The 24,736-nt window shown below is 46.5% G+C and overlaps 1 protein-coding gene and 2 long non-coding RNA genes across 4 annotated transcripts; 1 reads left to right on the plus strand and 2 right to left on the minus strand.

Moving 5' to 3' along the window:
* Positions 1–238: 238 nt before the first annotated feature.
* Positions 239–22,996, plus strand: LOC114816601. Of its 2 annotated transcripts, XR_005660780.1 has the most exons (3): positions 239–419; positions 20,242–21,159; positions 21,891–22,996. It is a non-coding gene; the product is annotated as an uncharacterized LOC114816601 (long non-coding RNA). The 2 variants fall into 2 exon arrangements; XR_003764404.2 differs by having other exon boundaries at positions 20,242–22,996.
* On the minus strand, positions 3,615–21,429 carry LOC114816603. Its single transcript, XR_003764407.1, has 2 exons — positions 21,348–21,429; positions 3,615–3,789 (listed from the first exon to the last, which is right to left on the minus strand). It is a non-coding gene; the product is annotated as an uncharacterized LOC114816603 (long non-coding RNA).
* BTG1 (BTG anti-proliferation factor 1) lies at positions 22,101–24,736 on the minus strand. The gene is made up of 2 exons (XM_029079139.2): positions 24,393–24,736; positions 22,101–23,452 (listed from the first exon to the last, which is right to left on the minus strand). The coding sequence occupies exons 1-2, from the start codon at positions 24,538–24,540 to the stop codon at positions 23,085–23,087; spliced, it is 516 nt and encodes a 171-aa protein (XP_028934972.1). The 5' UTR covers positions 24,541–24,736; the 3' UTR covers positions 22,101–23,084.

Raw genomic sequence — 24,736 nt, forward strand, 5'->3', positions numbered from 1 at the left:
CCCAATGGGAGAGACACTGTCCTTTCCGCTCAGCTGAGCAGCTCTGGGGTTTCTCTTCTTTCCCAAAACAGTCCAGCTTTGTCCAACAGCCCCAGATGACTTATCTCCACAGGGCCAGGTCAAGCCACCTGTGATTCTGAGGGGCTCCAGTGTGCTGTGTGACTCCGTTTTACATCATAAGAGGTCAGATCCCATTGAGCCATGACGTACTTCTCCACCACCACGAACCACTTCAGTCTCACCTCGGAGATCCTCAGTTTGCGGCCCCCATTTTGACTCTGTTAGAATGCCTAGGAGAAGTGGTTTTCTCTCTGGGCCGAATTTGGGGCTGCATTGCGAAATACCAATGAACCAGGACCCACGTTAGCAATCCTGTATCAGAACACCGACGACCACGGTGGAACTAGACTCCCAAACAGGTATGGTAAAGAATTCGAATTTAATTTAGAACAAGAATAGATGCGCTTCCGAACACGGAAGGAAAGGTCTGTAAGTTAACCATCCACATCCAGCTCCTGAAGGTTTTTGAGGATTGATTAACCAATCACCCACCTGGAAATCAGGCAGATGAACAAGGCTACGCAGTAGTGAGGCTTAACTGCGTGAAAGAACCTTGAAAATCTGAGTTGAGGCTGAAATTATCCACAGAGGACACTTATGACCAAGGTAGCCCAAACTAGGCTTTCTTTTTACCCCAAATGTGAATTTACTGGGGGCAGGGACCGTATCGACCAGCTCTGTTGTAATATAATCTCCCAAGTGCTTAGTACAGTGGTCTGCACGTAGTAAGTGCTCAATAAATACCACTGATTGATTAATTGTAGCTTGCAGAGAGAGTGGTGGTTCTAAGTCTCTCAGGACAAGAATCAAGCCTTCTGTCCCCTGCTTGGCTCAATCCAAAAGAACTAAGCTTCTTTCACTAGCTCTCCATCAGAGTTGAACATCTCCTCCAGTAGAGGGAAGGGGGAGATAGTGTTTCACTCTACTGGTCAAAAGTCAACCTCTTCCCGGCCCATTTCAAACAACCCTGAAAGGGTGAAGAGGGGGCACAGCTGGGCTGAGCCAATCTACAAGCAGCATCCTGTAGTGAATAGAGCACGGGCCTGGGAGTCAGAAGGTCCCGGGGTTCTAACCCCCCGCTCTGCCGCCTGTCTGCTGTGTGGCCTTGGTCAAGTCACTTAACTTCTCTGGGCCTCAGTTACCTCATCTGTAAAATGGAGGTCGAGACGGTGTCCAACCTGATTAGCTTGTATCTGCCCCAGACCCTTAGAACAGTGCTTGACACAAAATACAAAGTGCTTAACAAACACCGTGGTTATGACTAACCATTTCTGGCTGCCGCTGCCTGAAGCAGAGAATTCCAGGTGCTCTTCAAGGATCATTTTTGTGTTCTCATTCCATGAATAAATGCCACTGTAGTCTGAGAACAGAACGGGCTACGCATGTACGTATATTTAGAGCTTTCATTCCTCCTTCAGGAACAGCCCAGAGAGTCAAAGGAAAATTTAGTGTTCAATACACACAACACATGAAAAATTAATGTTCAGATACCAGGACTAGAATGCTAACTCTTAGATAAAGAGGCTCGCATCTGTTTCCACGCTTGACAATCATGCAGGCCCTTGTGGGAATCTAATGCACTTGATGATCGTTCATAGCTAGGGCAGGCATGCAGGTCAAGTCTAATAGATTAAAATTGATTGGCCCACTCCAAGTTTCCCTTCAAACAATGTACCGTCTTAGATGAAAAATGATCACATGTGAGATGATTTGAGGATAGGTAAGAGAAGATCGACAATACAAAACAACAGAAGAGTGCTATACAGATGTCCACAGAATGACTTCTTGGACAAGGTCCGAAAGAAACGGTTCCTTTTCATTCTGAGCCAAGTTGCCAAACTCGAGAAAAATGATCACACATATTATGGAGTTTCATTCCTCTGCCCTCATTCCTCTTCCTTATCGCCTCTTTAAGAGCAGGGATGCCCAATGCGTGGTGATTGCTGAGGATGATCTTTTCATAAAACCATAGTGAATATTATCTATAATAATCTAGTATTATTTATCATCATTATTATTATCCAACATTTGCTATGACTTCAAATGCTGATCCTACTCTAGAAGACAATTCTAGCTCCTTTAACAATTTCACGTAGGGATCGTTTCTGTCTGTTGTTATATTGTACTCTCCCAACCGCTTAGTACAGTGCTTTGCACCCAGTAGGCTCTCAATAAATAGAATTGAATGAATGAATGCTCCAAACGACATCAAATGGCAGGACCACATTCCCTACATCGAGGGCCTAGAAGGCCGCCAGCTCACCCGCATGGAAATAATGGTCACAGTCCCGTGATGGGGTGAGACAGGTGAGAGCTGTTGATAGCAGGATATCTAAGCAGATACTGTTCGGTGAACTTCAAGAAGACGTGCAAGGAGGGAAGGATCAACGCGAAAAGGCCTAGCAGAGCTCAGTTTCAAGCAGCACACCAGAGCAGTAGGCTTGACAGTTGACTGCAGCAAGAGACGAACCTAGTGAGGCGATTAATAAGGTGGGAAAGGCAGGAACATAACTCTCAATCAATAAGTTATATTTATTGAGTACTTACCGTGTGCAGAGGACAGTACAAGAACGCTTGCAAGAATACAATGCAGAAGAGTTGCGTGGTAACTAGCCTCAAAGAGCTTATTAATAATAAGAATAATAGTATTTGTTAAGTGCTTACTATGTGTCAAGAACTGTGCTAAGGTAATCAGGTTGGACACAGTCCCTGTCACACAAGGGGCTCACAGCTTTCATCCCCATTTTACAGAGATGAACTGAAACACGGAGAAGTTAAGTGACTTGCCCAAGGTCACACAGCAGACAAGTGGCAGAGCCGGAATTAGAACCCAGGACCTTCTGACTCCCAGGACCGTACCCAAGAGAATATAATAACAATCATTAATAATGAAGATAACATTGTTCAATCTTCTCAGCCTGGCCCAGGGCTCTACTGCCAAGTCTCAAATCTCTCCCTCAGCTCTATAAAGAGCAATATCGCTCTGTGCTGAGGTAATTGGAATAGAAACTTTTCTGTGATTTCATGCCCATTTTTATCATGAGGTTAAACATTCAGTAAAGCTTTCCTTAATCTACCATTCCTTTGACAAGTTTCTATATACATAAGAGACCAGAACTTTCTGCTTAGGGTGTGAAATGTACCATGTACCGTCACACACAAAAAAATACAATAAAGCATTTGTTCTTTTGAACAGAATGGCCTAAGTTCTGCAGAGGATTATGAACTCACTGCGTGTTGAAGCTATTTACTCTTTTCTTGATTTAACTTTTTCCAAGTGTTTCTTCATTAATAGAATGGCAAGAGAAAGACATTTTTTTCTTTAAATACTTTTGTAAGTGTTCTTTCTTTGTATTTCTTCCAGGCTCCATTTTTGTGGTGACATATTCTGTCTGTTGGGCAGAAATACTGAAACTGTACTAGATATTGCAACTATTAGTGATCTTGTCTCTCCCAGAACGCCCCACTCTCCATCTTCAATCGTTCTAGTAGTGTATCCACAGGGTTTTCTGGTAAAAACTACCAGTGAGAGGCATCGGTTATTACATCTGCAGTTAGAAATAGCTTATAATATATATGACAGCATTGTGATCTTCATACAGCACTGTAAGTAGCAGACTAACAGAGTCTGAAGCCCAATGTCATTTTTTTCCAGTTCTGCTTCTCTCCTCCTCTCCAAATGTCTACAGATGTTTACATGATCTCAAGTCCACATACTTCTGTGTGCAGCTATAAAAACAAACAAACAAAAAACGGACTTTACTCCTTGGTCCCTATTTTTTAAGACTGTTGAATTTCCCTGCCTCCTGTCTTTCCCCACTCTATTCCATTACTTCACTCTGCTCCCCAAATCATTCCTCTAAAATGAAAAAAAATTCAGTCTTCATCTCCCCACTCTCAAAAATCTCCAGTGGTTGCCTATCAACTTCCACATCAGAGAAACTCCTTACCATTATCACCTTTAAAGCACTCATCAGCTCACCCACTCCTACCTTGCTCTCTAATTTTCTACTAGACGCAGCCTGCGCATTTTGCTCATCTAGCGCCAGCTTGCTTACTGTGCCTCAATCTTTCTATCTCACCACTAACCCCTTCCCCACATCCTCCCTCTAACCTGGGACTCCCTCTCCCTCCGAATATTACAGACCACCAATCTCTACCTTCAAAGCCTTACTACAATTACATCTTCTTTCAAAGGCCCTCCCGAATAATCCTCGTCCCTGCCTCCTTCTCATTCATTCGTATTTGAGTGCTCACTGTGTGCCGAGCACTGTACTAAGTGCTTGGAAAGTACAATACAGCAGTAAAGAGAGACGATCCCTGCCCACAGTGGGCTTACAATCTTTTTTTTCCTCCCTTCTGCATCTCCCATGCACTTGTATCTGTATACTTCAAACACCCTCAGTCCCACAGCACTTATGCACATATCTGCAAGTTACTTATTTAATATTTCTCCCTTTCTGGACTATAAGCTCACAATGGGCAGGAAACATGTCTATTAACTCTGTTAATATTGTAGTTACTGAACATTTGGAGAGGGTAGAATATAACAGAGTTGGTAGATGTGTTCCCTGCCCACAACAAGCTTATAGTCTAGAAGGTACAATGCTTTACACACAGTAAGCACTCAGTAGATGCCATTGATTCATTGATTTTACTTCCTTCTTATATTGGCAAGCACAGTGGGGCAGAAACAAGATAAACATATTAGACCCAGTCCCTATCCCTGACATGGGTTTCACACAGTCTAAAGGGGAGAGAGAACGGGGATCGAAATTCGCACTTGAACATAAGAGGAAACTGAGGCACAGAGAAGTCAAGTGACTTGCCTTCAGTCTCGTAGCGGGGAAGTGGCAGAAGAAAGGTTAGAACCCAGATCTCCTGACTCCCAGTCCTGAGCTCTTTCCACTAGGCAACACTAACTTCTCTGAATAGCTACACTTTGCTATAAGTAACTGTTTTTAGTCCATTTTAATTTAGATTCTTCGGGCTCATTTTTAGTCATTTTGGAAGTTTGCAAGTAGCATGTATGAAAAACTGTGCAATTCACCTTGATTAAATTCTTCTCAGCGTTTCTGTATTTATTTCTTGTAGGTGGGAATGATGCAACCCTTCCTAATCTCACTGTTCCCTGAGCTTCGGACACCAATCGTACATGGGTCGATCCTGACCTGATCCTCAACTTTTTTCTTATATTTATTGCTTTATAAAAGCAGTTTCTAACAGGGTGCTATTTTTAAAGTATTGAGCCTTTGGTTATGCTCTGTGAACTCATATCAAAATGAATCATACGGTCGTTAATGATTAGTGCTTCAGGATCAAATCTTGGCTATCCCAGCTCCGCCGCTTGTCTGATGCGTGACCTTGGTCAAGTCACTTAACTTCTCCGGGCCTCAGTTACCTCCTCTGTAAAATGAGGATTAAGACTGTGAGCCCCAGGCGGGACCGATGGACCGTATCCGACCTGATTAGCTTGTATCTACCCCGGCGCTCAGTGCGGTGCTTGGCGCATAGAAAGCACTTAACAAATACCAGGAAAAAGAAAGAAGGTTAGAAGTTTATGCTGTCTCTTCCCTAACAGATAAACCACTCCATGGGCTGGGATGTATGAGCTTATTCAAATAAATTATTTTGAAAACCATTCCGTGTTGACGTAAAAGGAGATATAAGCCTTTTGGCAAATACATTTTGCCCTTGGCTTCAACTTCACAGACTTAGCTGAAATCATGGAGTATGGAACAAAGTTTTAGTAGTCTCTTATTACTCGTCCTTTTAACTCCTTGGTTAACGGACAAGCTGCTCAAACTTTCCGATCCAGACTGAGGTCTGAGGATTCCACTGTCACCTTAATACTCCCTAGCACTTAATATTTAAGCTCAGTCGCTTCCCTCTAACTATAATTCATTTTAGTGTCTGCCTCCCCCACTGGATTGTAAATTTAGTGAGGCCAGGGATCATGTGGACTACCTATACTGTAGTCTCCAAAGCGCTCTGCACAGAATAAGCCCTCAAGTACTATTGATTTACTTGCCTTTGTCCCATCCAAATCAGAGATTGGGAAAAATGAGAGCATCCACTGTGACAGAGCTAAAATGAAAGATTTCCTCCCCCCCCCCCGGATAGCAAACTAGCTACTTGTCATATACCGGCCCATCCGGCATCTGTTACGCGGGTCCACTCCGGGAAAATCTACCGACAGATAGAAAACATTGCTGAACTTCAAAAATCTCAATGAGGCGACTGTGTTCTGTTGCATTACCACATGGACAGCCGGGGATTAAGTCTTCAGACCGAATCCCTGACGCTTTGTCACAGTTTTGGCCCTTTAGGGTTGGAAGACGCCAAACTGGGTGGTAGATAAAGCAGGCCTCTGTGGGCTCCCATTGGCTATGCCTTCTGGGTGCCTCAAAGTAGCGTGGGTCGGCTATTCTTGGCCCAGAGACATGGCAGTGCGGCGGGAAGATCAACTTAAACGGGTCTGAAGCGGGCCTTGGGAGGTAGAAAGGATTGCCTGAGAACTTTTTTTTGAATAGCGTTTTTATTCCCATAGGACTCTCCCATTAATTGTCTCCTTTTTTATCAGTCATATTTACTGAGTGCTTACTGCGTGCAGAGCACTGTACGCTAAATGTTTTTCCTCCCCTCACGGCTACCTGGGGGGTAAGTAGGAAAGGCGGGCATTATCTTCATTTTTTTTCAGAGGAGGAAAGTTAGGTAGAGAGTGGTCAAGTGCCTTTCCCAAGGTCACACAGAAGCCTGGTGACATCAAACCCAGTCTTTCAGCCACCAGGCCAGTGCTCTTCCACAATACCACACCACCTCCCCCGAACTCACCTCCTCCAGGAAGAGCCCAGTTTAGTGAGCACTATTCATAGGGCTCTGCTCCTTTGATCTGCTCCAGACCCTTTGGGAGGGAAAGGGTCCTCACTAACCTTATTCCAACAGCCGTAAAGATTTTCTTTCAATCGGGAAGGTTCATTAACAATAATCATAGAAAATAGTGGTATCTGTTAAGCACTTACTATGCGTCTACCACTGTTCTAAGCGCTGGGGTACTTACAAGAGAATCAGGTCCTACATGGGGCTCACTGTCTAAGGAGAACCAGTAATGAATCCCCATTTTGCGCATGATATGATGAAGGCACAGAGAAGTTAAGTAACTTGCCCAAGGCCGCGTGGCAGAGCCAGGATTAGGACTCCCAGGCCCGTATTCTTTCCTCGTTGCTTCTTTATCTACCTCCATTAAACAGTGCTAATAATACCCAGTGACATTTCACAAGTCGTAGGCTTTTCCATCATCGATGGTATTTCTTGAGCACTTACTGTGTGAAGAGCACAGTACTAAACGCTTAGGAGAGTACAGAGCTTACAATCTATCGGAGTAGACAGATATTAAAATAAAATACAGGTAGGGAATTTAAGACTGGGTACGTAAAGAAGGTGGGGATGAGGCAGGGATACAGACTTAAGCACATATGTGGGGAGATGAGAGGTTAATCAGGGAAGGCTTCCGGGAGGTGAGATTTTACTAGAACTTTGAAGATGGAGATCGCGGTCGTCTGTGGTATAGGAGGGAGTTCTATGCAGCAGGGAGGCAGCGAGAAAGAGGTCCACCTTTAGAGCTGAAGCTGGTGAGGCACGGGAAGTTATTATAGGCTGATTGAGGAAGGGAAATGTCCCGTATTTTCTACTGGAAAATGATCTCCTAAAAATACTCGCATCATAAAGATACACTGACTATGCTTGATAAACCTTAAGAGAAAGAGTATGAAATCTTTTTCAAGATAAAACTCCTTGCAGGCAGGCACTTAAGCGGTCAGCAGGTGGAAAGTGAAAATTAGCCGGACCGAGGAAGGGCTGGGAGGCAGAGAGGGGCTGGTTTCACTGAAGAAGCAGCGTGGCTTAGTGGAAAGGCCTGGGAGTCAGAGGACGTGGGTTCTAATCCCGGCACCGCCACTTGTCAGCTGCGTGACTTCGGGCAAGTCACTTAGCTTCTCTGAGCCTCATTTACCGCATCTGTAAAATGGGGATTAGGACTGTGAGTCCCATGTGGGACAACCTGTTTACCTTGTATCTACCCCAGCGCTTAGAACAGTGTTTGGCACATAGTAAGCGCTTAACAAATACCATAATAATTATTATTATTGGAGAGGTTTGTAGAGAAGCAGCGTGGCTCAGTGGAAAGAGCATGGGCTTGGGAGTCAGAGGTCATGGGTTCGAATCCCGGCTCGGCCACTCGTCAGCTGTGTGACTTTGGGCAAGTCACTTGACTTCTCGGTGCCTCAGTGACCTCATCTGTAAAATGGGGATTAAGACTGTGAGCCCCACGTGGGACAACTTGATTACCCTGTGTCTACCCCAGCGCTTAGAACAGTGCTCGGCACATAGTAAGCGCTTAACAAATACCAACATTATTAATGAAATCAGCTTTACCTCTCTTTAGGAAAAGACTCTCCCCCCAGGAGGAAGGCTTTATCTGACCGGTCTTAATTTACCTACTCCATCTTAATCCTCATCGACCTCTCATCCGCTTTCGGCACTGTGGACTCCCTTCCCCTGGAAACATTATCCAACCTTAGCTTCACGGACACTGCTCTCTCCTGGTCGCTCATTCTCCAATCCTTTTTTCTGGCTCCTCCTCTGCCTCGAACCCTCTTGCTGTGAAAATCCCTTAAGGCTCAGTACTAGGTCCCCTCCTAGACTCCATCTACACCCACTCCCTTGGAGAACTTATTCATTCCCACGGCTTCAGCTACAATCTCTACAAGGATGATTCCCTAATCTACCTCTCCAGTCTTGACCTTTCCTTCTCTACAGTCTCACATTTCCTCCTGCCTTCAGGACATTTCCATTTGGATGTCCTGCAGACATCTCCAACTTAACATATCCTAACAGAACTCATCTTCCCCCACAAACCCTGTCCTCTGCCTGTCCAGCCCAGTGTCGTAGACATCACCATCAGCCCAGTCTCACAAGCGCAAAACCTTCGCATTATCCTCAACTCATCTTTCATTCAACTCACATATTCAATCTGTTTCCAAATTCTGTCAGTTCCACCTTGACAACATCACTAAAAACCACCCTTTCATCTCCATGGAAACTGTTACTATGTTGATCTAAGCACTTATATCCCCCTTTGATTACTGCACCGGCCGCCTCATTGTCCACCCTACCTCTTGTCTCTTCCCCACTCCGGTCCATACTTGACTCTGATGCCCACATCATTCTTCTGAAAAAACAAATCAGTTTACATCTCCCCGTTTTTCAAAAACCCTCACCGTTTGCCCATCCATCTCCACAACAAACAGAAACTCCTTTACCAAAGGCCTTAATTCACTCAGTCATCTTACCCACTCTTACCTTGCAACTTGCTGATTTCTCACTACAACCCAGCCTATAAATTTTGCTCCTCCAATGCCAACCTACTCAATATACTTCAGTATCTTCTCACTGCCAACCCCTTGCTCACATCCTTCCTCTGGCCTGGTACTCTCTCCCCCTTCATATGTAACAGACCACCACTCTCCCCCCCTTCAAAGCCTTATTAAAATGACAACTCCTCCAAAAGGCCTTCCCTGACTAAGCCCTCTTTTTCTTCATTCCCTCTTTTTCTTCATTCCGTCTCTCTCTCTGTCTCCTATCCACTTGAATCTGTAATATTCACCCCATCATCAGCCCCACAGCACTTATTTACATATCTGCAATTTATGTCTGCCTTCCTCCTTTAGACTGTAAGCTGCCTGTGGGCAGAGAATGTGTCTACCAACTCTGTTGTAATGTACTCTCTCAAGTGCTCAATACAGTGCTCTACTCCAAGTACATACTTAATAAATACCATTGATTGCTTAACCTAGGTTACCAGGTCCAAAACAATCACTCTGAAGTGAGATCCGGGAAACAAAGAATTCTGAGTTGGACCCTAGTTGCACTCAAGAAATCAGGACTGACCACCAGACAGGACCACCTTACTGTTCCCCACTCACTTTGCTGATCTAAAAGGGGATGCGAACTTACTTTTCAAAGTGTAGTCAAGGATCCTTTTAAATGTACAGCGGAGGACACTGCTACGGAGACCTAAATATTCATGTGTTTACCATCTTTGCAAATAGAAAATCCCACACAATCAAGGAGGGAGTGAGGAGGGAGGTAACAAGGGATTTGCTTTTGTTTCATCTCTCCTTTAGAGAAGAGAAAGGACTTCTTAAACAGACAATGGGACCGGCACTGGGGCTATTCCTAGCTATGTACTTATTTGTGACTTTCTGCAAATTGAACAATAGCTTTACATAATAATAATTGTAGAATTTGTTAACCGCTTACTATTCGGCAGGCACAGTACTAAATGCTGGGGTAAGTACAAGAAAATCGGGTTGGACACAGTCCTTGTCCCACTTGGGGCTCACAGTCTCAATCCCCATTTCACAGATGAGGGAACTGAGGTTTAGAGACATGAAGTGACTTGCTCAAGGTCACATAGCAGATATGTGGCAGAGGCAGGATTCAAACCCGTTGCTTTATTGCTGAATTGTATTGTGATGTATTCCAAACGCTTAGCAGAGTGTTCTACACACGGTAAGTGCTTAATAAATATGAATGAACGAATGAACCCAGGACCTTCTGACTCTCAGGTCCCTGCTTTATCCACTCTGCCATATACATCAGATCGTCTATGGTAACGGAAGTATGTACAGTATTAGAGCAGCATTTCTTCATTGTTGAAACCAACTCTTTTATACTGTACTCTCTGCACCGTAAGTGCTCAATAAATATAATCTACTGATTAATCTATTTCCATTATAGCAAAACCGGAGCATGTTATAAAATGCCAAGAACTCGGTTTACCATTTCGAGTTTTTGAGGGGATAAGTTCCCCCAGGATTATTGTATGGGCCAGGTGATTTAGGAAAATCAATGCTCAGAAAGAAAACCTCACTTAAATACATAAAGACATTTATCTCCGCCCCTGTCCTCTCCCCCTCCCTTCAGGCTCGCATCTCCTCCTGCCTCCGGGACGTCTCCACCTGGATGTCGGCCCGCCACCTCAAACTCAACATGAGCGAGACTGAGCTCCTCATCTTCCCTCCCAAGCCCGGTCCGCTCCCAGACTTCTCCATCACCGTGGATGGCACGACCATCCTTCCCGTCCCGCAGGCCCGCAATCTCGGTGTCATCCTTGACTCGTCCCTCTCGTTCACCCCACACATCCTATCCGTTACCGAGACCTGCCGGTTTCACCTCTACAATATCGCCAAGATCCGCCCTTTCCTCTCCACCCAAACGGCTACCTTACTATTACGGGCTCTCGTTATATCCCGGCTAGACTACCGTGTCAGCCTTCTCTCTGACCTCCCTTCCTCCTCTCTCGCCCCGCTCCGGTCTATTCTTCACTCCGCTGCCCGGCTCATCTTCCTGCAGAAACGATCTGGGCCTGTCACTCCCCTTCTTAAACAACTCCAGTGGTTGCCTATCGACCTCCGCTCCAAACAAAAACTCCTCACTCTAGGCTTCGAGGCTCTCCATCACCTCGCCCCTTCCTACCTCTCCTCCCTTCTCTCTTTCTACCGCCCACCCCGCACGCTCCGCTCCTCCGCCGCCCACCTCCTCGCCGTCCCTCGGTCTCGCCTATCCCGCCGTCGACCCCTGGGTCACGTCCTCCCGCGGTCCTGGAACGCCCTCCCTCCTCACCTCCGCCAAACTGATTCTCTTTCCCTCTTCAAAAGCTTACTTAAAAATCACCTCCTCCAAGAGGCCTTCCCAGACTGAGCTCCTCTTCCCCCTCTACTCCCTCTGCCATCCCCCCTTTACCTCTCCGCAGCTAAAGCCTCATTTTCCCCTTTTCCCTCTGCTCCTCCACCTCTCCCTTCCCATCCCCATGGCACTGTACCCGTCCGCTCAACTGTATATATTTTCGTTACCCTATTTATTTTGTTAATGAATTGTACATCGCCTTGATTCTATTTAGTTGCCATTGTTTTTATGAGATGTTCTTCCCCTTGACGCTGTTTAGTGCCATTGTTCTTGTCTGTCCGTCTCCCCCGATTAGACTGTAAGCCCATCAAACGGCAGGGACTGTCTCTATCTGTTGCCGACTTGTTCATCCCAAGCGCTTAGTACAGTGCTCTGCACATAGTAAGCGCTCAATAAATACTATTGAATGAATGAATGAATAAAGACATTTTTATTAAAGAACTATTTTGAAAAAAGTGAGAAAAACTTTGAGGTTGTCTCACCCAAAGCTCCTGGAATGGGTAAATAAACTTTTCTTTCACCCCATCCATTATTTTCAGGCATGATCTTCTCTCAAGAGTAGAATCTCAAGAAGCAGGGTAGTCTGGTGGGGAGAGTACAGGCCTGGGTCAGAGGACCCAGATTCTAATCCTGACTTTGCCACTTGCCTGATGTGCAAACTTGGGCAAGTCATTTAACTTCTCTGGGCCTCAGCTTCCTCTACAAAGTGGGGATACAAAACCTGCCTTCCTTCCCCTTTATACTCTGAACCCCAGGTGGGACAGATTACTTTCTAGCTACCTTATTAATGTCTTCCTAGATGAATTTCCTTTTCCTTTCACCTACCCAATATTGTGCTTTTTGGCTGAGTTATGCCAAAATGTTAAAGCAAAGTAGAGAGCAAAATTACAGTCCACGCAGGAGCACTATTCTGCATTCAGCCACGCTCTCCAACGACACTCTACTTACCAATGTGGTGTAATGCCCTTATCCTCTGCATCAGGTGAAAAGAGGACAATGTGTCAGTGAATGGACTTCTTTATACACTTGAAGCACCCTATCACCCCCTCGAGCAGGGGACAGAATTAGTTTTAGCCTGACTAGCAATCTTAATTTGTTAATAGCTAAATTTGGGTGGGAAACATTGAGGGCAGGGATCGCGCCTAATTATTTGATGCTATTTATTAAGTGCTTACTTTGCACCAGGCACTGTGCTAAGTGCTGAGGTAGATGAAAGAATTAGGATGGACACAGTTCCACGTAGGGCTCACAGCGTGAATTTCCATTTTACAGATGAAGTGGCTAAGGCACAGAGAAGTCAAGTGATTTGTCCGAGGTCACGCAGCAGATTAGTGGTGGAGTTGGGACCAGAACCCAGATTCTGACTCTCTGGCCCGTGGTCCCTCAACTAGACCAGGTTCCTTCTCAATTCTACTAATTTTATTGAACTCGCCCAATTGCTTAGTACAGGGCTTTGCACACAGTAAGCACTCAATGGACTGGTTGATTGGCCTGGGAACTGGTACCCGAATTAATATACCCCTAAAATTCCAAGTAACCTTTAATTGGAAACCTTATTACAACACACTTTCATTTGGATTCACAGAGCCCAAGCTTAGGGCCTGAGAAGACACTGAAGCACTTTTTAGTAAATCCGTGAGTCAGTGATTATCGAAGCAGTTTTGGACGTGACTCAGATTTTTATTACTCATTTCAGAGGGAAAAAGTCAGAGCTAAATTGGTCAGGAAGACATTAGCAACCACCAAATCGTTACCAGTTGAAAAGGAATGGTTTCGTCTTGCAACGATTTGTTTCATGTTTAAATTAACTATTGCCACATGCTTTTGAAGCAAAAATGAAGTCTTAAATAGGGAGGAAAAAGAGCAATTCATTTCTTATTTGTGCCTGGCTCTGTTACAATCTCTGTTAGGGAAGCAAGTGATGAATTAAAAAAAAGAGTAAGCTAATTACTCAGGCTTGGAAGAAATATAGGCATTTGTTCAGGTTAGGAAAGGCTTTTTTGGGGGTTGTTTTTAACTCTGCAACAATCCCATCATAACTGATTAGACAGTCTCCGTTGGGCCAGATACACTAGGTTGCTTATTTATATACACTCCATACAAATGCTCTGCTTTTGACTTAAGTGGGATTTATGAGCGTGGCAGGCCATTATCGGAGATGGGCTCACTGGGGCAAAGAATTTCAGTCCAGTATGAGGCATTTCTAGCGGAGTCCAGGGGTCAGGGGAGATTTACAGGAAAAAGGTTAGGGGAGGAGCTTCAAGGCTTAGGTTCAGGGGTTCAATTCAGAACTACTGCTTAAACTAGATACCTATTTTCTCTGAAAGAACACCACCCTGATGCACTGGCAGTTCTGCCACAAATTAGCAGGGTGGTCTCCGTTTAGTTGGGCTATCAGGCTCCTATTCATAGATCACTGAATCTAAAAAACTTTCGTAGGAGTGGGCTGACTGATCAATTGTGAAGATGTTCACAGGGGAGTGGAGACCCTCAATAAACTATTCATAATCCAAGCCACAATGTTCTATAAACTAAAATCAATTTATTTATGCTGGGGTTGTTCCATTGAAAGCCTTGGAAAAGCCCATTGTTCCTGCTAGTGGGAATTCTGCCAAATAGAGCTCTTCGGTCAATTCACTCCTTAGGCCTTTCGGTCTAAACTAAGCTTACTGTGTTTTAATCATTTAAAGTAATATGGAAGTCGAGTTATTTTGCATATTATTCAGGACCGGTCGTATTATTTGACCCTCACATTAGTTGGTGTCAAATTTTAAAATCCCATGATCACTCACTGACTCACTTTATGGCTGAAGAAAGCTGGTTTCATTATGTTACAGATGCAGCGCAAACCTTGCATCAGGTTTTGCATCACAAAATACCACAAAAGGCCGATTGAAACACGCAAGAAAAGCTCTATGGAGCAAAGAAAGAGGGCAGTTGAACCGTTCAAGTTTTAAACCTTGGACTACTGGATTGTGGTACTGTGACCGTTTCTTCTAAGTCTACATTTAGATTGCTACCTGTCTTTCTATTATTACCAATCCCAGAAAAGTCCAGGTACCTAAGCAGAATTTACACCACTCTGTACTTTAGAGCAAAGAATCGCCAGCAGTTCCTAAAATCTAGGGAGCTTCTAGACCCGCCAAAGGTCTCTCTCAAAGCCTCTGGACAGTTTGTTTTGAGGAGTCCTCTCCATTAGCTCCAACCACATGAAGCATCTTGGTATAAAGAAATGTCACTTCAGCTCAAGGAAGTCTGGAAATAAAATACAGCTCCTTGCCTCCTCAATTCAATTTAAACTTCATACTCGCTTCTTCCAGAAGACAGTTATTTCTTCTTTTCCATCAAGGCGGAGACCACACCGCACCACCTCCAAGAAAAAAGCAATATTATTTACTGAGGCCTCTGAGAGTCGGGCACAGTATTGAGCACTAGAATAAGCTCAGGAACAATACCACTTGGCAAGTAAGGGAGAGCGTTTTTAGGTAAGTGACCTAACCCTTAAGTATTACATAGGGCCCAGTACATTTTCGGAATTTGGAAAATTACGTAGAACAAATTTAATTTCCCGATTGAGGGATGATGCTCACGAGCTATACCAATCACTTGTTTTTTTTTCAAAAATCAGCCACATAACTGTTCTCCTCCCCTTTGCTTTTAAAAATTAGTCCTATATCAATCTTTTTCAGTGAATCCAAGTTATCAGGAATAAAGCGGAAAGGCAATTTTCCCCAGTCAAAACACGGAGCAGAAGGTTGGGGAAGTAAGGGAGCGTAGTGACGGGGAAGTAAGGGAGTTTAGTGACGGAGAAGTTGAAGGTGACAGAACAGCAGCCTGATAATAACGAATAATTATGGTATGTTAAGCACTTACTAAGTGTCAAGCACTGTTCTAAGCCCTGAGGTAAACACTAATCAGGTTATTTAGCCAGAAGAGCAGTATGGCCCAGGGAATAGAGCCCAGGCCTGGGAGACGGAAGGACTTGGGTTCTAGTCCCAGCCCCGCCACTTGTATGCTGTGGGACCTTGAGCAAGTTACTTCACTTCTCTGTGCCTCAGTTACCTCATCTGTAAATGGGAATTATGAGCCCCATGTGAGACAAGGACTGTTTCCACCTGATTACCTCATACCCACCCAAGCGCTTAGAACATTGCCAGGCACATAGTAAGCGCTTATCCAATACCGTTAAAAAAAAAAAAAAAGAAAGAAAAAAGCATCGGGCAGAGTCTCTGTTTCACATGAGGATCCCAATCTAAGTAGGAGGGAGAGCAGTTATAGAACCCCCATTTTTCAGGTAAGAAACTGACACAGAGAAGTTGAATGATTTGCTTAAGGTCACACGGCAGTTAAGCGGCAGAGCCTCGTTGTGGGCAGGGAACGTGTACGATGCTCTGCACGCAGTAAGCACTCAATAAATACCATTGATTGATTGACTCTGCCCACCAAGCTCATGCTGCTTCCCCAACTTTGAAGCCTAAAGTTTCAAGATGCTAAAATCTAGTGATACAGACTTTCCCAATCATCCCAGATTTAAGCAGGAATAATTATTTTATACTCATTTTATTGGAAATTTGGAGGCTCCTTTCAACATAATGCACAGACTTGAGATGCTAAAAATCTCTCCTCAAATCCCACTCATAATAATGAGTATATCGTGGTATTTATTAAGTGCTCCCTCCCTCTTAGATCGGGAGCCCTGTGAGGACCTCTCTCTAAGTAGATGTCCGGCTGACATCTCAAACTAAACGTGTCCAAAACAGAACACCTTATCCAAGCACTTTTATTCCTCCTTGACATTTGCTTCCTCGCTGACCTCCCTGCCTCCCAGCTCTCCCAATTCCGGTCCATACTTCACTCTGCTGCCCAGATCATTTTCCCATAAACAATTCAGTCACATCTCCTCAGCCAAGAACCTCCAGTGGTGGTCCACCCCATCCACCTCCTTACCGTCGGCTTTAAAACACTCGACCAGCTGGACCCCCTCCTACCTTCCCTCACCAATCTCGTACTTCAGTCCCGCACCAGCTTGCTCGCTGAGCTTCCATCTCATCTATCCCGCTGCCTAGCCCTTTCCCACATCCTCCTTCTCCCTCCATATTCACCAGACCACCACCCTTCTCCCCTTCAAAGCTTTCTGAGGCCGCAACTCCTCCAAAAGGTCTTCATCATTTTGAAGGGCTTTCTTGGTACAGTCATCTTTTCAAAGATGCTTTCTTATCCAGGTTTGCCAGTAACAACCGAAAACCTGCCTCTCAAGAGCTCTGAAAGTATTTATTATTGAGTCAAATTAATCAGTTGCATTTATTGAGCACTTACTGTGTGTGGAGCACTCAGGAGGTGATACAACAGAGTTGATACATTCTTTATGAGACTGTGAAGTACTGAATGCGACAAGGGGTCCACTATCCTTCTAGATCTCCTCCCATTAACTCTAACAATAATTGTGATGTTTATTAAGCACTTTGCATCGATTAATGGTACTTATTGAGTGCTTCCTGTGTGCAGAGCACTGTATTAAGTGCTTGGAAGAGTGCAAGACACATTCCCTGTGCCCAAAGTGAGCTTATGTCCCAAGAATTGCACTAGACGGTGAAGTAGATTCAAGGCAATCAGGTCAGACAGCAGACATTGCTTCCCAAACAATTTTTGACCTCCTGATGCTTTTAGGTGACACACATACCATTCCATCCTCTGGCTTCTTAGTCCTCAAACCAATAGAGTGAAAAGAGTGGAAAACGAAACCATCCGCTAAAGATTCTTAAATCTTGAATTTTTCAACTGAGATCAGACTAAAGGGGCTTCCTTCAAAAGGTATAAGAGTGAATGCGAAGACACCAGCATTCGGTGTGACGGGAACACAGAGCGCTCAAGTGGATTTGTACTATTTTTGTTTTGTTTTGCAGCAGGCACTTTTTCCTCCCCATACCTTCTCTAAGATGTGCAGAAAAGCCAGCTACTTTTCCGGGAAGTCCTTTGTATTTCCAGTGAGCCTCACCTAAGGTTCACCCTGCTCTTTCTCCCTTCCCAGCCCGGGTTCTACTTTCAACCCTAAACCCACACAACAAAATACAGTCACGGTTATGGGCAAACTTGCGGTCACAAATAGGGCATATTGTGCTTCCACCTAGTTTATCTTTATTTCCCCTTCATGAACTCAGTCAAGTCCTTGCTGAATCTAGTTCCCAAGTTTTTTCTGAAGAACTTTTATGGCAAAGTGCCGGACTCCTTTTCAATTCTCCTATCTTCCTTGTAAACCAAAGCTTCTTCTATCTTCAAGCACACAGCTTTTTCCCCTTCCCCACTGCCTTCACACCCAGTTTTCTCTTCCTCCCTTTCCCCTAGCTCCCGCTCATTTCCTTACCTCCAGCTCTGTGCCTTTTCATCCCTAATAATGATAACAACAACGATGTTATTTGTTTGGCAGTTACTATGTGCCAGGCATCTTACTAAGCACTGTGGCGGACACAAGCATATCGGGTTGGACACGATCCCTGCCGTCCCAAATGGGGCTCACGGTCAATCCCCATTTTACAGTTGAGGTAACTGAGGCACAGAGAAGTTCAGTGGCTTGCCCAAGTTCACACGGCAGACAAGTGGAGGAGCCGGGATTAGAACCCAGGTCCTTCTGACTCCCAGGCTTGTGCTCTATCTACTAGGCCACGTTGCCTCCCCGCAGAAGTTACAAACTTATCGCGTTGGACATCGTCCCCGTCCCACATGGGGCTCGCAGTAAGGAAGAAGGAGAACAGGCATCGAAGCTTCATTTTACCGATGAGGAACTTGGGGCACAGAGAAGTTGTGTGACCTGACCCATGTCACAGCAAGCAAATGGCAGAGCTGGGATTGGAACCCAAGTCCTCCGGCTTCCAGACTGGCGCCCTTTCCACTAGGCCATGCTAGGGGACAAGCACGTTAGCAAAGCACTCTGCTTCTAATTACTGTAATTTTGTGTTTGTTCACATCCAGTTATTGAAAATTCTGCAGTTGAGTGTTTCTCAATTAATGGCGGTTTCATCTCATTGGATTGTGACTGTAGCCCAAAGTTAGGAAACCAGACTTTAAAAAGTATTGTCAAAGCAACTGATGAAAGTTTTACTCTAGGAAATCAAGTGTGACTGCTATTAATTCAGCATTTACCCTGTAAGACTCCCTTTCTTGGCAGCCTCTGAATTAGCAACCCGCTTCACAGTATTCACTTTACACCACCTTGGGCTTAATATGTAAAGCACACGTGAAAATAAACCTTCGCTATTAACTAAGAATATATAGAAGTCCTCTATGATTTTGGCCCACATCTTTAAAGCCATCCTAAAGTCTCCCAAGTCAAGCCAGCAGAGTTTTGCTAAAGCAACCATTTTACCCTAGATGAATGTTTTCCAGGAGACTTTAAAAAGTGATCCAATAAGCTTCCTATTTACTGGCTGCTGTTGAGAAACACATTAAAAAAAAAAAAAAACCAGCTGATGTGCTCTAGGCAACAGCTGGGTTTGCATACTGAAATTCCACTAGAGACCTTAGTGTTAAGGACTATATTTCCAGACAACCTATTTTAGGATACAGGAGAAGACGGTCAGACACACCAAGATCCCTATCTTGAACAAGCTCCACCGAAAAATAGAGGGGTAAGACCGCAAAACCAAATCACTGGGACCACTACAGTCCATCTGGCAACAGAGGAAGCCTTTCAATAATGAGTCCTCTGATCAATTCCACCATCACAAAGAGGGGTCCTGCACAGGCAGAACTGCTGTGCGGATGATAGGATAAAAAATAGTCAGAACAGGATGGAAGCAAGAGTGGGCGGAAAGCACAAAGGGAGGACTTTGAAGAGACACGGGGTGGGGGAGATTGGTGCTTAGAAGCCCTTATTTCTAATATTAAAGCCAACTTTAAAAAAAAACTTTGGCAAGCCAATAATTTACAAGCTTAGCCAAACATTCTACAGCAGGCAGAAGGGGGCGGGAGAAATCAACTGACCAGTAAAGACCGGTAACCCTGGCCAAAACATCCGATGGGAAGCCAAAACTTTCCTTGCAATTTACTGAGGTTTCAGTAAACTTTACCAGAAAGTGTCTTGGTATACGCTGTGACCACTACACTATGGCTACAGAAGAGCTTTTCTCAAAGCCTGGCAAAGAACTGTGTTTTCCATATGGATATCACATCTTAGAAAAGCTGGTTTTACTTGCACCGGGAAAATGAAGGCACTGTTAGCTATAAAAGAGGATTAAGGAGAAAAGTTTCAAAAGATTAAATTTCAAAAGTTTCAGTTCAGAGGAAAAGCCAATTTCCACCTGAAATTATAGGCCAAGAACCCTTGGAATGACTGATTACAGTTGTTGCAGATCAAAAATCAGGCACGAATGACCTAGTTTGAGAGGATTAAAATGTTGACAATGTAACACATTTATTCATTTCTACTTTGGGTTACAGGTAGTCATCTCACTCCCTGACATCGGAAGGCGGCCTGGACATTATCCGTTCCGAGGTGGAAACGTAAAACCGTAGGATCGAGACGTGAAGAGAGTCAGCTCACCGGAAACCATACTACTAGTCTTAACTATTGCCTCTCCAAATAAAGAGAGGGGTGAGAAGACAAAGTCAGTTGCCACTCATCTAGATGTGTGTGCTCTGTTGTCTGGAGAAAGGAAGGTTAGAGTTACAGGAAACAGCTGTGAGCTTGTTTCCATCGCCCGCCTGGCCTCTCAAGTCGTACCGTATGCGGTCTATTGGCCTGATGCTTCCCAATGCCACAGAGATATTTGCAGTGAACCTCAGGTGGTAAAACCGAAGAACTGAAAATGGCATCTAAGAACTCGAACGGTGAGAATCGAGGGTACCTTTAATCTGGGCTACTAGAACCTTTTCATCCCGCTCGCTTCTCCCGTCACAGGAAAGGTCACTCGTTCAGACCGTTGAGCGGTCGGGTATCAGAACCGAGTTCAAACAACAACAGCAAAAGCAAAGAAAGAAAAAAGGAAACCAAGTTTGACTTAAGGATATTCCCATTCTGACTTCTGAAAAGTCCAATTTGAAGAGAGAGCCGGCACTGGAGCCAAAGCTTGAGCGCACCCACCGAATGGAGTGAAACGGTCACCCGGTGTAAAGCCCAGCTGCCCGTGTCACCAAAGCTTGGATGGTCTAAAGAAATACTGCACGACTGACTACTGTTTAACCTTAGTAGACTCTCTGGCTTCTGGATACCCTTAGAGAGCCAGCACGTAACGCACCACCACACACCTGAACGGCACCGACACCTCCGCCAACGAGTCTCCTACCACGCACACAACAAGAGCATCGTGAAGCACCGCTCGCGCGTTAACTACGGCAGGATAGGCCACACTCCGGAGGGTGGGCGATTTACTCCGGAAACACACTAAGGTTTGGGGGGAGGGGTGGCGCGCCGAACTGAATGCTTAAAAACTACTCCGCTACTATTGGAAATGGCGAGTCCGGCCCGGGTCAGGCCCCGTACCACCTCCCTCCCTGCCCCCCCCCCGGCAAAAATCTGAGTATCTGCCACTTTAATCCAGGATTACCTACGGCCACGATTACACGGGTTAGAAGAACGGCGGTCGCGTTGGCCATTCGGGTTCTTAGAGACGATCTGCAAATGAGAATCCGAAGAGAAGCGTTCAATTCCAAACGGCCCAACGTCTCGGTCCGGGAGAGAATAGAAAGTTTGCATACGTACCTTCTGTAGAATTCCATCTTAGTGATATATAAGTCTGCCTCGTCGCTGCAGTGAAAAAGCAACCCATCTCTGAGCAGCGATTAGCCTGTTTAAGACTACGGGCACTTTCCCAGAGTTTTCTAATCGAATCCATCAGGGACAGACCCGGAATTTTTTTTTTTTTTTTTTTTCCCCCAACGGCGGGTCAGAAGGGACCCCGTTTTGGTTACGATCTTCACTTCACCGGGAAACCGTTAAAATTTTAATCCTCTGGGTTTATGTGAGTCATCTCTGGAAGAAGTTACTTGGGTCCCTTATGCTCATATCCTGGATTTACTCTCCCTAGAATTAGTTTCTGGATTTTGACGGACTTAAAAAGCGTTTGTTTTTTTTTTGTTTTTTTTAAAAGGCACTGACACGTCACACCACCGTGTTTCTCTAGACCTTCCGGGTACTTTTAATACACCAGCGTCTCCGTCGGTCCGGGCCCGGATCGAGTGTTTCCCCGGCAAGGCCAGTGTGCCTCCGAGACCGACATCCTTCTCAACGGTACCTGGGATACGTCTTCCGGGAGAGAGAGGAGTTGGACCGGTCCTACGTAATCACGACAAGACGTTAATTAAAATGCCAAGATAGGAAACGATTTATTATAGAGAGAAGAAAAATTTCTCATCCAAAATATAGAAATCTGTACAACTTTGCCACAATCAATATACATGAACTGTACAAATTTACACCAGTTCATAATTTACCAAATAAAAGATGACCAACAAAGTTCACAAAATAGATGGCGGTTTGTGGAAAAGACTTTTACCCAATTAAGTACAAGGAAAATTACAAACCAGACCTCCACTTTCTAAAAATAAGAAGTTTACTCAGTCTTATAAAACTACAAGCTAGCAAATGTACAGAGAGCTGGCCGGCGCTAAACGCACACCACAGTTCAGACGGTGTCTTTATCTGGTCTCTTTAAAGCCTGTCGCCGCGGCAGATTCCGGCGGCCCGCTACTTCCGAGGCCGAAGACACGGGGCCCCGACCGTCTCCCCCGGGTCGCGCTCGCTAGATCGACCGTCTTATGTACATTTATACATATCGTAAGTGCTAGGTAAGAGTCTGTCGTACGGTTTCCGGCACCGCCGCGTCCGAACGCTCGAGCTCCGCCACCGAGCCGCCGGGAGGGTCGACCTAGAACGCCCTACGGACGCGACGGCGCAAGGATCCGCTCCGCGAGGTCTACCGCGGAGGGGGCGGCGGATACGGGTCCGAGTCGAAGGAATCGACGGAGAGGTCGAGTCAGAGGGGAGAGGCCGAATCCACCCTGAGACTTCACTCCCTAGCGGACGAGAGCGGTCGTTTATTTGGACTCACGGGCTACCAGATCACCGAGAGGTACCGTCCAGACTATGGCACCGTCGCTTTAAAAACCGACCCTTCTACCCCGTGCCAGATCTTCACAGCCGTGACACGGTATAAATTCCATAATCCATCCCCAAGAGGAGCCCACCCAAAGCCGGGGGAAAAAACAAAAAATAAAAATCGGAAAAAAAAAAAATCGAAATCAAATCGATCCATCCGTAAGACGACCCGTCCTCCGACCGTATCTTAACCCGACACGGTCATCATATTGTAGTTTTTGGAAGGGCTCGTTCTGCCCAAGAGAAGTTCCTCTTTACAGCTGATCCTGCTGTCCACCATCTGCACGCCGGTGCCGTTCTGGGCGCCGCCTCCCGCGGGCGAGGCCTCGTAGAGGACGCAGATGGAGCCGTCCTCCCCGATGCGATAGGACACTTCGTAGGGGTCGACCCACAGGGTCAGTTCGCTGGGGAGCAGCCGGAACAGCTCCTGACCGCTCAGTCCGATGCGCTGGGCCGCCTGTCCGATCAGGGGGTCCATTTTATGGTTGATCCGGATGCAGCGGTAACCCGATCCTTTGCAGGGCTTCTCTGGGAACCAGTGGTGTTTATAATGCTCTGCGAGCGAAACAATGGGGGGGGGGGGGAGGGAGAGGGGGGCCACCGTTAGAGCTCGGCAATTCCTCGGGGAAGGGTGGGCTAGCGTCGGATGGGCGGGTGGGCTCCACTCGGTGCCCCAGGCCCAAGGTGGGCTTTTCTCTTGGGGGTGGGGGGAGGATGGAGGAGGCTTGGAGGGAGCAAAAGCAACTGGGGGTGGGGGGGGGGGGGACGTGCGACCCCTCAAGGAGGCGGAAGGGGGGGAAGAGGAGGGTTGTATACGTGGGGGGGGCTTGTGTGTGTGTGTGTGTGGAGGGGCTTGTGTGTGGGGGGGGAAGGGCTTGGGTGTGTGTGTGTTTGTGTGTGGAGGGGCTTGTGTGTGTGTATGTATGGAGGGGCTTGGGGGTTTGTGTGTGTATGTGTGTGTACCTGTGTGTGGAGGGGCTTGGGGGTTTGTGTGTGTATGTGTGTGTGAAGGGACGTGTGTATGTGTGTGTGTGGAGGGGCTCGGGTGTGTACGTGTGTACGTGTGTGGAGGGATTTGGGTGTATATATGTGTACGTGTGTGGAGGGGCTTGCGTGTGTGTGTGTGTGTGTGTGTGTAGACCCCCCCCCCCCCCCGGGCCCCTCCCGTGTTTACTTTCTCCACTCCCAGTCGCACAATGGGCTGCGGCTCTCCGTGCCAACTCTTCGGCAAGCCTCCCCTCCCCCGACCCATAAACGCCCCCCCCCAAACCCGTAGCCTGTGGGGATGGAGGACGAGGGGGGCCCACCCTCGTGCCCGCGCCCCCCCCCCAGCGGGGGGCAACGGTCGGCAGGACCGACCGCTCCTTTGTCCCCGACCTCCCCCCCCCCCCCCAAGAGCCGTCGGGCTTCGCCCCGGGCCGGGGCCATTTTCGGGGCTCTGGGGGGGGAGGGGGAGGCGAGGAGCGGCGCCCCCCGTCCCCAGCCCGCCGCTCACCGGCCAGCAGCTCCTGCAGGCTCTGGCTGAAGGTCTGCAGCTGCCGCTCGCTCGTCAGCCCCTTGGTGCGGAGGAACTTGGAGATGAAGGCCACGGCGGCGGCGATCTCGCGGATCATGCTGGCGGCGCGGCTGTAGAAGGGATGCATGGGGGCGGCGGGCGGGGGCCGGGGCGCGGAGAAGGACGACCACCACGACGAGAAGAAGGAGGAGAAGGAGGAGGAGAAGAAGAAGAAGAAGCGGCGGCGGCGGCGGCCGAGGGGAAGCACGGTGGGAGGAGGACGGAGCGGCCCCTTGGCGTCGCCCCCTCCGCCGCGCCTCCCCCCCGCACCCTCCCCCGCTCCG

The sequence above is a fragment of the Ornithorhynchus anatinus genome, chromosome 14, assembly GCF_004115215.2.
Source record: "Ornithorhynchus anatinus isolate Pmale09 chromosome 14, mOrnAna1.pri.v4, whole genome shotgun sequence".
Lineage (NCBI taxonomy): Eukaryota > Metazoa > Chordata > Mammalia > Monotremata > Ornithorhynchidae > Ornithorhynchus > Ornithorhynchus anatinus.